Genomic DNA, 16,822 nt, shown 5'->3' with positions numbered 1-16,822 from the left:
AAGAACTTCCTAGCATTTGTTTTGAATCTGTCCCCTTTCAACTTCTCTGAATGCCCTCTTGTTCTTTTATTTTTCGAAAGTTTGAAGAATCTGTCCCTCTCTACTCTCTCTATGCCCTTCAAGATCTTGTAAGTCTCTATCATATCCCCTCTAAGTCTCCTCTTCTCCAGGGAAAAGAGTCCCAGTTTCTCCAATCTTTCAGCGTATGAAAGATTTTCCATCCCTTTTATCAGACGTGTCGTCCTCCTCTGAACCCTCTCTAGTAACGCCATGTCTTTCTTAAGGTACGGCGACCAATATTGGACGCAGTACTCCAGATGCGGGCGCACCATCGCCCGATACAACGGCAGAATAACTTCTTTCGTTCTGGTAGTAATACCCTTCTTGATTATACCTAGCATTCTATTCGCTCTCTTAGCGGCCGCTGCGCACTGTGCCGTTGGCTTCATTGTCATGTCTACCATTACCCCCAAGTCCCTTTCTTGGGTACTCTCTTTCACTAACATCCCTCCCATCGTATAGTTGTACCTCGGATTTCTAGTTCCCACATGTAATACTTTACATTTCTCAACATTGAACTTCATCTGCCATCTCGTCGCCCATTCTCCTAGTTTGTTCAAATCTCTTTGCAATTCTTCGCAGTCCTCTTTAGTCCGAGCTCGACTAAATAGTTTGGTGTCGTCTGCAAATTTTATTATCTCACACTTCGTCCCTGATTCTAGATCGTTTATGAATATATTAAATAGCAGCGGCCCGAGCACCGAGCCCTGCGGGACCCCACTCGTTACCCTCCTCCAGTCCGAGTAGTGGCCCTGCACTCCTACCCTCTGTGTCCTACCCGCCAACCAATTTCTGATCCATCTATGTACGTCTCCTTCCACCCCATGGTTCTTCAGTTTCCGGAGTAGGCGTTCATGGGGCACCTTGTCAAAGGCTTTTTGGAAATCTAGATATATGATGTCTATGGGGTCTCCTTTGTCCATCCGTTTGTTAATTCCTTTGAAGAAGTGCAATAAGTTTGTTAGGCACGATCTCCCCTTGCAGAAACCATTTGTCATTTTTAAGCCTGTCAATCTGCCTGCATATCTCTTCTAGACTGACCGTCAATCCACTCAGTTTCCCATCTTCGTTTCCTAAGTATAGCCTGTCAGCTTCCGGTATGTTGCGTATATCCTTTTCTGTAAACACAGACGCAAAAAACGTGTTCATTTTGTCGGTGATGGCTTTGTCCTCTTTTAGCACTCCCTTTATTCCATGGTTGTCCAATGGCCCCCACCGCTTCCTTCGTGGGTCGTTTCCTCTTAAAAAGAACGGCGTGAAGTTTTTTGCCTCCTTGGCAATTTTTTCCTCGTAGTCCCTTTTGGCCCTTCTTACCGCCTTATGGCCCCTGCGTTGATGTTGCTTGTGCTTTTTCCAGTTTTTGTCCGTTTTTGACCTTTTCCATACTTTAAAAGAAATCTTCTTGTGTCTGATCACTTCTTTCACCGCTACAGTGAGCCACGCTGGTTCCTTGTTCTTTTTCCTCTTGGATCCCTTGTTGATATGCGGTATATATAGATTTTGTGCCTCGGTGACTGTGTCCTTAAAAAGGGACCATGCTTGCTATAGTGTTTTAACAGTGCTTATCCTCTTCTTAATGTACTTCCCCACCATGATTCTCATCCCTTCGTAATTCCCTTTTCGGAAGTTCAGTGCTGTGGTTGTCGTTCTGGATCGATGTTTTGCCCAAGTGTCCAGGCTGAAGTGGATCATATTGTGATCACTGTTTCCCAGCGTCCCTTCTACTTCTACACCTTGCGCCGGTCCTCGTAGTCCATTTAGAATTAAGTCCAGAATTGCATTTCCTCTTGTATTTGCCTTGACAGGTTGTTCCAGGAAACAATCACCTACAGCATCCAGAAACTTGGTCTCCCTACTGCAGTCGGAGGTGCCTAGGTACCAATCTATCCCCGGATAATTGAAGTCGCCCATGATAACTGCATTGCCTCCCTTGCAGTTGACATTTAATCACATCGTCATTTCTCCATCAGTTTCTTTGGACTGCCCTGGGAGGTCGGTAGTAGATTCCGATCTTCGTTTCCGTTCCATTTGTTCCTGTTCGTGATCCCCTTCTTAATCATTCCAAGCATTCTGTTCGCCCTTTTCGCCGCTGCCGCGCATTGCGCAGACGGCTTCATTGATTTGTCGACCAGTACTCCCAAGTCTCTTTCCTGGGGGTCTCTCCAAGTACTGCACCAGACATCCTGTATTCGTGTACATGATTTCTGTTACCGACATGCATTACCTTACACTTATCCATTTTGGCCCATAGAGACTCTACCTTATTTTTCATTTTTGGCGTGTTCTCTCCAGTAGACTCGATTCCCTCTTTGATGTATAGGGCAATACCCCTACCTTTTTGTCCTACTCTGTCTCTGCGGTATAGCTTATATCCTGGTAGCACAGCGTCTCAGACATTTTCCTTGTTCCACCATGTTTCCGTGATGCCGATGATGTCAAGGTTACCTTTTTGTTTCATAGCTTCCAATTCCCCTATCTTATTCCTTAGGCTTCTTGCGTTCATGTACATACACTTGAGTTTATGGCCTGTTACTTTCTTGCATTTCCTTCCCTCTTGTGTTGCTTTCGATCCGCCAGGATTTCTATCTTGTCAATGTTCCAGTGAGTCTTCCCCGCAATCTTCCTACATGGGTATACCGTTTCCCGAACCATCGACTCTTGATCGACTGTTGGCTTTCACCTTCTTCCTAGTTTAAAAACTTCTCAATTTCTCGCTTGATATTGCTTGCAAGTAGCCTCATTTCATCTCCCAGATGGCTGTCCTTTCAATGAGCAGCACGCCTCCCTGAACTATGATGGTATGACTTGTTTCCTTCATTTGCTAGGCCCTTTAGTCTTTGAGATAGGGGCTAGATTTTTGTTTTTCCGTTTACTGAGTTTTAATACCCTGAAGGGATTGCCCTTACTGGACGGATTTGCCTGGATTGCTTGCTTTATGCTGGCCACCTAGATTGTTGGATTACTGAGTCAATCACTATTGAAAACTAGCTGTGATGCGCCTAACTTCGAGAAGGCTAGTCTGGCCTCAGCGGACTGTAATTAATCTGGATGCTCTGCTGGTATATCTTTTAATGGTTTCAGGGCTGTTGAGCAGGAGCCTTTTGGTGGTTCCAACCTGCTGGGACTAAGCTATTTCCATGAGTGCCATTTTGACAGCACTCTGCTGCAATGGTTTCGCCTTGCTATCCCTTCTTGGGGTTGCAGCGGGCACCTGAATTGGAGGAGCATTACAGGCTAGTTTGCCACACGAGGCTAGCATATTAGAGTGAGAGAATTAAATTTGCTGATGACACAAAGTTGTTCAAAGTTGTTAAATCGCAAGAGGATTGAGAAAAATTGTAAGAGGACCTTGTGAGACTGGGCATCAAAATGGCAGATGACGTTTAATGTGAGCAAGTGCAAAGTGATGCATGTTGGAAAGAGGAACCTGAACTATAGCACATTATGAGTCACTGCACAGGAAAAGGATCTAGGTGTCAATGTTGAAGATACATTGAAACCCTCAGCTCAATGTGTGGCGGCGGCTAAGAAAGCAAATAGAATGTTAGAAATTATCAGGAATGGAATAGAAAACAAAGATGAAAATGTTATCTATAATAATAAAACCCTAGCCATGCACTTGAAACTCCGTGCCTCTGCAAGTGCAGAAGAACCACTGAGCATGGAGGAACCATCGAGCAGGAAAGCATTTCAGTGCAGTGGCAGCAGTCCTCATCCGCCAAACCCCCATTCCTTACACAAAGCAGCAGTGGCAGCGCTGTAAACAGGCTGTTCGCAGCAAGCCCTAGCAAGGCCTTTCCTCTGCTGTCACTGCTGCTTTGGGTAAGGAATGGGGGACTGGTGGGTCAGGACTGCTGCTACTGCTACTACTTTGGGGCACAGAGGGAGGGAAGAGGGGTTGGTAGTTCAGGACCACTGCTGCCGCCTCCTCAGGTAAGTAATGGGGGTCTAGGAGGCCAGACCCACACGGAGGGAGGGAGGGCAGACCTGTGGGGGCGGTGGACCAGGTGTGTGTGTGTGTGGAGGGTCCATCAGGGTGAAGGGCTGAGGAGGGGCAGCCTGCCCAAAGGTTCAGTGCAGTAGCCAGGGAGGAGGTAGGTGGGGGAGGGGGGTGGGGTTTGAATTGGTGCAGGCTCTGGTGTTGAGGTGCGGTTGGGTGAAGAGGGTTAAAGTACTGGGGAGGGAGAGAGTTACAGTACTGTGAGGAGGGGCAGGGGAGAGACAAGAGAGAAATTGGTCCTTGGGTGGGGTACAAGAGAAAGGGTAAAAAAGGAAGAGAAGCTGGGTGGGGGTGGAATATAGGGACAGGAAGAATGGCCTTGGAGGCAATGGAAGGAAGGATAGATAGTAATGGAGCTGGGACTGAAAGGGTGATAAATGCAGTGGGGAATCAATGAGGGCCAAAAGGGTACAGAGGACTAAGGAAATGGTGATGGATAGCGCTGGGAGCCAATAGAAGAAAGAAAGAAAGACATAAAGACAGACAGGGGGCAGGGAGATTGACAGAAAGAAAGATAGATGGGGCAGAGAGAGACAAAGAAAGAAAGAAAGAAAGACAGGGGCAGGGAGAGAGACAAAGAAAGAAAGAAAGAAAGACGGGGGCAGGGAGAGAGACAAAGAAAGAACGATGGGGGCAGGGAGAGAGACAAAGAAAGAAAGAAAGAAAGATGGGGGCAGGGAGAGAGACAAAGAAAGATAGAAATTCTACACATCTATTCTAGCACCCGTTAATGTAACAGGCTTAAACACTAGTAATGCTATAAATCCCTTGTATCGGTCTATGGTACGGCCACACCTCAAATACTGTGTGCAGTTCTGATTGCTGTATCTCAAAAAAGATATAGCGGAATTAGAAAAGGTACAGGAAAGGGTGACAAAAATGATAAAAAGGATGAGACAACTTCTCCATGAGGAGAGGTTACAGCGGCTAGGGCTCTTCAGCTTGGAGAAGAGACGATTCAGGGGTGATATGATGGCGATCTATAAAATAATGAGTGGCGAGGAAAGGGTTAATTGCTTCAAATGAAGCAGACCCTGTGATTTAAGACTATTTCATGCCTAATTTAACAAACCTACTATTACATAATTATACAATTAGAAAAACTTTTTTTTTAAAAATGTTCAACAGTATTATAATTCCTTTTATGAACACAAAAAATGAAACAGTTGAGAGAATACAATTAATAAAATATTTGACAGCAAAAGAACTGTATCTACAATAACTCAAATAACTTTCTCACCTTTCTTACAACTGTCTCATGTTCTTTTTGCTCTGTTTCAACATTAAGTGCAAATGGAAGCAATGGTGATGGCAACAGCTCTGCTGGCAAGATGTACTCATTAGTTTGCACACTTGTTGTAGTCACATTCTGACTTGAAGCTGTAATAAAATTATAATAGGACAAGGAGCCAATGTAAATAAAGTGTTACTAGTTAATTTATACTAGGGAGTTTTACTTTTATCATCTTCACTGTGCTGGTTTCCTCTCAAGAAAACTTTATTTTGTTATTAACCTACTGGAAATGTTGTTACACTTTCTAAACATAAACTTAGTGGTTCATGAAATCAGGTCTGGCAGGCTGTTCAGGGGGATCCAGAAAGATGGAAGTTAAGGCAAAGGCCATGCTGGTCTAGATTATAACAGAGCATTCAGGCTAGAAACAGGAAGCAAAGTATGATATGTATGAGCTCAGTAGAGGATGCATGTTCATCTTCCTAATATGGTATAGAACAATTTAAGATGGCGACAAAATCTATCCTAGGTAAAGAGAGGCAGTAATGTTCCATGACGAACAGCTGGAAGATAACTTCAGTAAGACCTTGAACAACTGGGGACACTGAATGAACCAGCTGGAGATTTTATGTTATCATATGCTACTTTACTAATACACTATCATCAAATATTTTGGTCCTGGAGAAAACTAGATTCTTTGGAGGTTGATATTGGAGCAGCAGAAATAAAGTTCATACATAAGTTTAAGACCACACAATTCTAAGCATATATCTGAAGGATAGACCAGTTTGGTCTAAAAAAGCTCATGTACAGTCATGTGAAAAAATTAGGACACCCCATGAAATATTCAGTTCTTTCTAAAGAAATGTTCACATATCAATATCAAATCTTTTTAAAAAATTCATCTCTGGAAAAGAAAGTGATGTAATTGCAGGTAAACAACAAAAAATTTCCTTGATTTATTCATGAACAAAAGATATCCACAAAAATGTGCATTCTAACTCAGGAATAAATTAGGACACCCCCAAATATTCTCCCCCTTAAAGTGGCTCAAATCACACACAGGTGTATCACATCAGGTACACATGATTAAAACATTGTTACTCAGCATTTTGAAGGAGGTTTGCCCTATTTAAACCTCAGAATTTAGTTTGGTGTGCTCATGACTGCTGCAGTGAGAATGAACACCATGGTGAGATCAAAAGAGCTGGGGTTGTTTTCCACAGCTAACTATGAAACTTTACAATTGGTGCACTTTCAGTGGAGCTTTATTCTTCTTGCTTACCTGCTGTTTGGCTCTGTTTTCTGTTACTGTATAGGAAATATTCTGGGAGAGGCTGGGCTCTAAGTATATCTTTTTATTCAATACTCTTGGGTGACATATCTTTTTTCTCCTCCTCACTTGTGATTACTACTTTTAGAATAGACTCCTGGAATGTTAGAGGCATAAGAACATAAGAATTGTCACTGCTGGGTCAGACCAGTGGTCCATTGTGCCCAGCAGTCCGCTCACGCAGCAGCCCCCAGGTCAAAGACCAGTGCTCTAAATGAGCCCAGCCTCACCTGCGTACGTTCCAGTTTAGCAAGAACTTGTCCAACTTTGTCTTGAATCCCTGGAGGGTGTTTTCCCCTATAACAGCCTCCGGAAGAGCGTTCCAGTTTTCCACCACTCTCTGGGTGAAGAAGAACTTCCTTACGTTTGTACGGAATCTATCCCCTTTCAACTTTAGAGAGTGCCCTCTCGTTCTCCCTACTTTGGAAAGGGTGAACAATCTGTCTTTATCTGCTAAGTCTATTCACTTCAGTATTTTGAATGTTTCGATCATATCCCCTCTCAGTCTCCTCTTTTCAAGGGAGAAGAGGCCCAGTTTCTCCAATCTCTCACTGTACAGCAACTCCTCCTGCCCCTGAACTATTTTAGTTGCTCTTCTCTGGACCCTTTCGAGTAGTACCGTGGCCTTCTTCATGTATGGCGACCAGTGTTGGACGCAGTACTCCAGGTGAGGGTGCACCATGGCCTGGTATTTTATAACCTTCTCCGATCTGTTCATGATCCCCTTCTTTGTCATTCCTAGCATCACCTCACCAATAAAGAGATCAAAAATCTTGGCAGCCTTACAGAGATACAAAATTGATACAGCATGCCTCTAAGAGACCCGCCTCATGGCTGACGAACATTTAAAATTGGCTCAGGTAAGTGAGGTACATTTTGCCTCTTCTCCTGGTTGTCATGGGGACATTGCTGTCTTAATTAAGAAAGCTTCACCTTTGGGAGTACAGATACTAGAGAAAGCTTCTGATGGCTGTCACTTGCTATTAAGACTTACTTTGAGGGAGAAAGCCTACTTGTTAATGGTTGTCTATGGCCCTGTTACAGCGGAATGTTCCTTTCTCCAGAGGCTCCTTCAACTTTGTACTCGCTATCTGACTGACCCCTTGTTTTTATTGGGCGACTTCAGTTTAGTTTTTGATCCAGATGTTGATAAACCTTCTAGGCCAGCCACTTCTCTGGGAGCAAAGGGGCAACTTCTTTCTGACTTTTGTACATCTTTTCCAGTGGTAGATCCTTGGCGTCTTCTTCATCCAGAAGTTAGAGATTACACACACCTTTATAGAGCTCACAATACTTGACCCAGGATTGATTACCTGTTTCTCTCCCCTGAGCTGTTTCCTCACGAGGCTCAGGCTTAGATTGGTCTGCTGAGCATTTCAGATCACGCTCTCATCTGGCTTGACATTCACTTGGATGTCTCATACACTAAGGCTATGTCTTGGAAGTTCCCTCAGTACACACATTTCCGAGTCTGGGATAGGAACACACTGTAGTTCTGGATCTGGGGAGTCCGGGATAGGTGCACGTTGTAACTCTGGGTCTAGGGAAAGTACAAAACATGCGAATAATGCTAAAGGTGTCCAAGTAGCTCAAGCGGGAACATCCCCACTGAGATGTAACAAACATACAACATGGAGGGCTATGTACGTAAACGCCCACAGTCTGGGAAACAAGATCCTGGAATTAGAAACAGAAATGCCGACCTGGATGTGGTGGCGATATCTGAGACCTGGCTCACGGACTCCCACGGGTGGGACATGGTCATACCGGGTTACAACTTGCTTCGCCAGGACAGGGAGGGCAAAATGGGAGGAGGTGTAGCATTATATACTAAAGATGACATTAAGGTCACCAGAATCACAGATGTCCACTACACTGGGGAATCCCTTTGGGTAAATTTGGCCAGAGGGAAGGACAAATGCCTGTATCTTGGCATAGTTTACAGACCCCCAAGACAACAGGATGACCTAGATATGGAATTAATCGGAGATATAGAGAATATCACCTTGCGTGGGGACACAGTATTGTTAGGTGACTTCAACATGCCTGATGTGGATTGGGACATGCTTTCCTCTGCTTCCGGCAGCAGCAGGAGGCTATTAAACTCTATGAAGGGAGCAAGACTCAGGCAACTGGTGTTGGAACCAACAAGGGATCAGGCAATACTGGACCTGATATTTACCAATGGAGAAAGTGTCACAGAGGTCTCGGTGGGCGACACATTGGCCTCCAGTGACCACAACATGGTATGGTTCAATCTCAGGAAAGGTTTCACTAAATCTACCACACTGACCAAGGTCCTCAAATTCAAGGAAATGGGAGAATTCGTTCACCAGGCGTTACAAAGCCAAACAGAAACCGATAACGTGGAAGAAATGTGGTCGACTTTGAAAGCCACCATACAAGAGGCAACAAACCGCTATGTTAAATCAGTAAGTAAACGGCGAAGAAACAATAAACCACAGTGGTTCTCGGCGGAGATTTCGGACCTCATAAAGGAGAAGAAAAAAGCATTCATCTCTTACAAACAATCAGGGAAACAGGACTCTAGGGAAATCTATCTGGCCAAGTCAAAAACCGTCAAAACAGCAGTTAGGGAGGCAAAATTCCGCATGGAGGAGTCTCTAGTGAAGAACATCCAGAAAGGAGATAAATCCTTCTTCAGTTATATCAGTGACAGAAATAAGAACTCAGGTGGGATAGTACGTCTTAGGAAACCAGACGGAGACTATGTAGAAGCGGACTCGGAAAAAGCCCAACTGTTAAATTAATACTTCTGCTCAGTCAACAGCTACAGTCTACGGCCCTCAGCTAAAGACAAGGGTTGACGCAGATGACCCGTTTAGTAATTTCGAGTTTACACCCAGCGGTGTCTACTGCGAGCTGTCAAAGCTTAAGGTTAACAAGGCAATGGGGCCTGACAACCTACACCCCAAGGTGCTCAGGGAGTTGTGTGATGTCTTGGCGAAACCGCTATCCGCGCTCTTCAATCTTTCCCTTAGTACGGGTAACGTTCCGTTGGACTGGAAGACAGCTAACATCATTCCACTCCACAAGAAAGGCTATCCGCGCTCTTCAATCTCTCCCTTAGTACGGGTAACGTCCCGTTGGACTGGAAGACAGCTAACATCATTCCACTCCACAAGAAAGGCTCCAAGATGGAGACAGCAAACTACAGACCAGTGAGTAACACATCAATAGTGTGCAAACTAATGGAAACTCTAATCAAGCGCCAATTGGATACGATTCTGAACGAGGAGAATCTACAGGATCCCCGTCAACATGGATTAACTAAGGGGAGATCCTGCCAATCCAACCTGATCAGCTTCTTTGACTGGGTGACGAGGAAGCTGGATGCTGGGGAGTCCCTGGACATCGTATACCTGGACTTCAGTAAAGCATTGATAGCATACCACACCGCAGGTTGCTGAGCAAGATGAGTTCTATAGGATTGGGATGTCTCTGCTTCAAGGTATTATCCGGTCTAGCCCCTAAATATATAACAGACCTCTTCTCATTCCCAACCAACAGACATGAGAGAAGAGCACACCAGAAATTCGTTTCCCCACCAGCCAGAGGATGCAAATATAAGAGACACCATCAACAACTTCTATCATACCATCCGCCATCCGCCTCCTACACAACCTCAACTACCACGATTCCATCTCCCCGGCACTCCATGCTGAACACTGGCTCCCAATTAGCCAACGCTGTACTTTCAAAGCCCTGGCAATTGCCCACAAGATAATCTATTCCACCACCCCCTCCTACATAAAATCCAAGCTTCCCATCTACAACCCCACTCGCACCCTCCGCTCAAAGTCAGAGATACGCCTATGCACCTCCCCCCCCGGAAGATCCCTGCTCACAGAAACTGCCCACAAACGATCCTACAGCCACTTCATTCCACACCTCTGGAACCAACTCCCCCCCCAACTTAGACAACAGAACTCATTATTAACATTCCGTAAATCGGTAAAGACCCTCCTCTTCAACTAAAGATCTCCTCTGCCTTCTCCCCCCCTTACGCCCCACCCCTCCACTCTCCTATCACCTTCCCAAACTCCAGTATAACCCTCTTTTACTCTCTCCACTAACAAATTGTACCTAAACGCATATAACTTTCCTTAAACTAAACTACTGTATTTCCCCCTTCTCTCTTTCTGCTATACTCTCCCTGTATTAAATTCTCTCCAAAATCTATAAATCCAATCACTAAACCTGTTGTATTACTTATATGTCTAGTTACTCTCCACTGCGTATGTTCATTTGTAGACCGTTCTGAGCTACTGGGAGGACGGGATAAAAATCCAAATAAATAAATAAATAAATACCAAGCAGCCTTATGGGGCAAAGACTTGGAAAAACTAATTACACACACAAACAATTATAGTGAATTTAGGAAACACCTAAAAACATACCTGTTCTCGAAATACCTAGGTAACGAATCAGAACAATAGCCCCCATCGCAACCCCTCCCCAAATTAGATCTTGTAAACTGTTAACCTCTAATCTCTAACTATGAATGTTCCTTTCAATTTATGGAATTTTTCTAATTCATTGTAAACCGCATGGAACTTCACGGTCCTGCAATATATAAACTGTTGTTATTATTTTTATTGTTGCTACTATCAGATATTCACTGCTACACTCTGTAATTCGATGTCTGTGCAATTTATCTTCATTGTAAACCGCCTAGAAGTCGCAAGATTGTTGGCGGTATATAAGAATAAAGTTATTATTATTATTATTATATGATGGCACTCCCTTGTTTTTTGTACTTATTTCAGGTCCTTCCAGTTTATGTTGTTCCTAAATGTTTTCAGAAGTAACAGGTGAGGCTCAGTCAATTTATCTGGGGGGGTCAGGAGATCCAGGATAGCCCAGATGATCCTGTGTTGAGGTAAAGTAGAGGGGGGGGGCAAGGGGTGCCTATTTTGGAATCTTACTATAGAGCAGCTCAACTGAAAGCTATTGTGGAATGGCATGTAGTTACTTCAAAATTGTGGGTGCAAGTGGAACAAGGGGGGGGGCCTCCTAACTATCGGGATATTAGGGAGTTGCGGGATCTACCTTGGGTGGGGGTCCGGGGAGGAGAGGTGGGGACCTCATAATCTTTTAAGTTCTGATTTATGTACTGCTTTTGTTGTTTCTGCATGTTTGCAATGGATATTCTCTTCACTTATGTGCTGTTTGGAGGGGGGATTGTTTGAATTATTTGTAAACCTTGTGTGGAGTTATGGCTGTTTATCCTTATTGATGTATTTCTCTGTTGTACTTCACTTTAAATAAACAATTAAAAAAAAATTAGTACAGTACTGAAGCTGCACTTGCTCTCTAGCCTCTGTGAAAAGCCAGAGTCAGAATTCAATGCCAAACTGCCGGGAAAGCTGATACCAAGCAGATTCTTCAGGCTACTGGTCAGACTGACTGTCTGACTATGCCTCCACCTTGGTGGACCACCGACTGCGCACCAGGACATGCGGATGCGCGAAACACAGCCTGCATGTTGGAACACAGCTGAGCCCCCTAAGCGTGCTAAACTGTCTGCGGCCAGCCCCCCAGCTTAACAGGGAGCGAGACCAGGTCAGGGACGGCCCTGAGCTCCAAGGACGACTAGCATACCGGCTAACAGGTACCCCGAAGGAATCGGCCTGTCAGCTACAGACCGAAGTCTGTGAATTCCAAGCAGAAAGCTTTTAAAAGTGTTGAAATGCAAAAGAACCGCAAAAGGGAACAAAACTTCACCAAATTAAAAATAATAAATGTGGGAGAGCTGAACTCTTAACACCTGCAGCCATGCATGCAGTAGAGAAAGACTGATGGGAGGAGCTCAGCTATCCTGTGAAATACTCTAGAGGTGGAGTGGAAAACCTGGAATGATTCTCTTCTGCAGTCCATGCAGGTAAAGAGAAATAACCATATGGTCTAGAATGCCTCACCTATTGCACTGGAAATGGAATTCTCTTCCACCCTAAGTCAAGAATTCAGTTTTCCTGTGTTTTATGAATTGCTGCAAACATATTTATTTATGAAATTTGTGCTCTGAGTAGAAAGATATGGTAGAATTCCTGATGGTTTTTCAGTCTTTCTTTTGTTAACCGCTTTAAACTCCAGTTGGCATTATGTGGTTTACAAATTTCCTTTAATGTAATGTATCGTCCCAGAATGGTAGCTCTTATGTCTTATGTTTTACTTCAGACTCCATACTCCCCTCAAGTCACTCCTCCCACTTTCTAGCAGCTGTACAGCAGCTGCAACTATCCCGCCCTTTTACTAAGCCACAGTAGAGGTTTCTACCACGGCACAGAGCGCTAAATGCTCTGATGCTCATAGAATTCATGAGTGTCGAAACAGCATCAGAGCATTTATCACTCTGGACTGCAGCAGAAACCTGTATCGTGGCTTAGTAAAATAGGACAAGTAAAAAACCCTAAATGGATAGTAGCCAATAATATCCAAAACATAAAAGAAATAAGGAATTGGCTGACACACCTGATCCTTGGGAAGAAAAGTCTAAGGAGATGGGGCAAATCTACAGATTAGTGAATAAATAATGGACATCAGTATGAACCCTTCATAAGTGCATGAACATAAACCTCTGGCTCAGGCAATATCTCAAAAGGTGACCAGCACCAGACCACAGTCTAAATGAGAATAGCCTCATACATCATATAGTCCATATATGTCTGGAAATGCAAACTGCATTCCACAACCTCCCAAAACTGATTAGACTTTTGTACACCAAGGAAAAGGGGTTAAGTGGGCGACACATACATACTATCCCTAAAAACACACCTTGTGAAGAGAATATAGTTTTCTAATGCATGCAGCAATGAATATAATAAATATGCATGTAAGGAGAGTCACGTGATGATATGAGCGAGTGAGGACGTCTCCTCGTTCGCTCCGGGGCAGCCCTGTACAATCGTGCCTGAAATACTGCTCACCCGAAATTAAACGCAGCTTGTGCAGTATCCGACGCGAATCGCCGTTGCATGGACCGTTATCTCGCCAGGTCGCCCGACTCTATGCCGCCGAAAACAGCGAAAAAAGACAAAGAACGTGCCAGACCTGTAGACCTTAAAATGGCGGCGAGCCCCGCGACGGCGGTCTCTGGCCTGACTGAATCGGCCCTGAGAGACATAAAAACTGCTTTAGAACAGGTCCTGGGGCCCCAAATGGAGACGCTTGCTGCCCAGATCACTAACATTGAAACTTTACTTGCCACGGCTGCAGCCCGCACGTCGGAGCTTGAAAAGAGGGTGTCGGACCTAGAAGACTCCACTACGGCGCGGGACACTGATATTGGCACGCTGCAGGCACAGGTTAGAGCTCAGGCAGACAAACTCGATGACCTGGAAAACAGGTCTCGTCGCTCTAACCTGCGTCTGATGGGCATTCCCGAGACGCTGCCGGACCGATCACTGCCGGAACAATTGGAGAGCTGGTTTAAGGCGGAATTTGATCTGCGCCCTTCGATGGGTCCCCTGCACATCGAGCGGGCCCATCGTCTAGGCCTTAGACCTGGCCTGGAGGCGCGCCCGCGTGTGGTGATCTTAAAACTCCTGAATTACCAGCATAAGATTGAATTGCTGCGACAATACAGACTAATGAAAGATACTCTGAAATTTGACGGAAATCCGGTCCGCATTAGCCAGGACTTTTCTGTGGCCCTGCAGGAAAGGCGGAGACCATATTATCCTCTGTGCTCCCGCCTGGTGGATTTGAAGCAGCGTTTCCAGTTTACTTACCCGGCTCATCTGAAGATTCAATGTAATGGACTTTGGAAATCATTCCAGACCCCGGAGGCCGCAGACGACTACATCAAACAGCTAGCGGCCCCGAATGAGTGACATGCATGATTGGTTTGGCTGCGAGTTGTGGCTGACATGGCTACTTGGGCTACGTTGCATTTGAAGACTGCACGCTTCAGGACTGTTATCTTTGGGGCTGACAATTTTCTGTCGGGGCTGTCCCGGGGAGGTCATTTTCTGTGACTCTAGATCTCCTAAATGGGAGGTTTTGGGTGTGTAAACAGGGATGTGGGGGTTGGGAATTGTTTTGGGGCAGCAGCGGTGTGGTATATTTTTATTTATAGTTCTATTTTTTCTGTTTGCAAGGTACAAATACAGATCAATAGAGGGACTGATTGGGGATTGAGTGTTGGTCCTCGGGGTGAGGCTGGGCGCCCTGGGACATGTAGTTATAGTGGGCATAGCTATCTTTCCAGGCAACCTATCATATATTATGGGTGATCGGAAATTACGCATACTTTCTTGGAATGTGTCGGGGATATCTTCACCTGTTAAGCGTACTAAAATATTGAATCAACTGAAACATCACTCTGCAGATATAGCTTGCTTACAGGAGACCAGGCTGACTGATACTATCTAAGACAAGAATCTAACCTAGAAAAATTTAAAAGTAATCTGAAATCTTTTTTATTTATTGATGCCTTTACAAGTCAACAATAATTTCACGATAAAATAACTTCAAGAATAGGTTTTCCCCCCAGCCTTATGTACTTTCCCTAAATGTTTTACCCCTCTTTTTATGAAAATGTAACTTCATTCCCTCCCTTACCATAATTGTTTCTAGTATTGTTAAATAAGTTTTGTCTGTTTTGTCCACATTCTTAATCTGTATTATTTTAATTTGTAATTTTACTTTGTACATCGCTTTGAATTTAGATAAAGCGATTAAACAAATCCAAATAAACTTGAAATAAACTTGATAGTGAACACTTGAAACTTAGGAGAGGCTGGGTTGGAGAGATATTCTTTGCCTCCTCCCCGGGGAAAAAAGCTGGGGTGGCAATATTATTTCGTAAGGGCTTTTTAGGGGTCATACGGGTCCTACGACGCGACCCCCTGGGCAGGTATTTACTAGTGAAAGTGGAGGGGCCTAGTGGGACATTTAGAATATTGGTGGGCTATGGTCCTAATAACTATCAGCATGCATTTTTCCAGAATTTGGTGAATATTTGTGTGCAGGATCAGGATGGCCCTTTAATATTGGTGGGAGATATGAATCAAGTACATAACTCGGCTATGGATCGCTCAGGGTTGGCCGGTGGGATGGGGGGGAGCCAGGCCAGGGGCATTCCCTACCTGTGTCGAACTCTGGGGTTGGTGGATCCCTGGAGATTGCTCCATCCGACTGAACGGGATTATACACACCAATCCAGAGCACATGGCTCCTTTTCCAGAATTGACTACATATTACTTTCAGAGGCGCTGTTTCCTAAAGTCACTGAGGCCACAATAGGTCCCCTAGAAATATCTGATCATAATATGATTTGGCTTGACGTGACATTGGGGGGTCCTCCAGGTCCTGGGCCGGGTTGGCGTTTTCCCTCTTACTTACATACTGATACACACTTCATCTCTTATTTGCTGGAAAAGTGGGAGACCTACTGCACACATAATGCCCAACACATAAACCAGCCAACTTTGTTTTGGGATGCGGCTAAGGCGGTATTGCGTGGCGATATTATTGCGTATGTTGCGACTAGAACCCGTCGAATAGCATGTCGCATAGTACACCTAGAAAGACAGCTAACAGCGTTGAAACAAGCCTTATTGCAAGACCCCTCAGACGCCAATCATGAAGAGTATAGGGTGGTGCTCACGACCCTAAATGCGTTAATTCATGAACGTACTAAGAAACTCTTGTTCTACCGTAAATTTCACTTTTATAAACATGGTAATAAGGCCGGGAAGTTATTGGCTTCCATAACTAAGAGTTGGAAGGGATCTCGTTATGTCCCCACAATACGAGATGGATCTGGGAAAATTTTAACTGCTCCAGGTGATATCTCGGCGGGTTTCCAGAAATATTTTGAGCAATTCTATGCGTCCCCTGGCCCCTATGCAGGTCCGGATGTCTGTGACTATCTTGCAGATGCGGGGTTACCTCGCCTGACAGCTGCTCAGATATCTAGGTTAGATCGTCCGCTACATGCCCTTGAAGTGACCCAGGCCATAAAAAATTTAAAATCCTGTACTGCACCAGGACCGGATGGATATTCCCCTGAATTTTACAAAATTTTGTCCCCGGTTATAAACACCTCTCTTTTAAATTATTATGTTTCTATTCAGGACAGTGGGGCTTTCCCAAGACACTGTAATGTAGCTCTGATTACATTAATCCCAAAGCCCTCTAAACCACCGGACAGTATGGATTCATATCG

General features: G+C 44.6%; 1 protein-coding gene across 7 annotated transcripts in view; it reads right to left on the bottom strand.

Moving 5' to 3' along the window:
* LCA5 (lebercilin LCA5) overlaps window positions 1-16,822 on the bottom strand; it is a 92,035-nt gene that overhangs the window by 28,091 nt on the left and 47,122 nt on the right. For all 7 annotated transcript variants that reach the window (XM_033939854.1, XM_033939848.1, XM_033939851.1 and 4 more), the window contains exon 6: window positions 5,301-5,440. In XM_033939854.1, the coding sequence (XP_033795745.1) occupies window positions 5,301-5,440 (140 nt within the window). The remainder of the gene's footprint in view (window positions 1-5,300; window positions 5,441-16,822) is intronic.

Source organism: Geotrypetes seraphini, chromosome 3 (genome assembly GCF_902459505.1).
Source record: "Geotrypetes seraphini chromosome 3, aGeoSer1.1, whole genome shotgun sequence".
NCBI lineage: Eukaryota > Metazoa > Chordata > Amphibia > Gymnophiona > Dermophiidae > Geotrypetes > Geotrypetes seraphini.
This window is presented reverse-complemented; position numbering and strand designations above follow the sequence as displayed.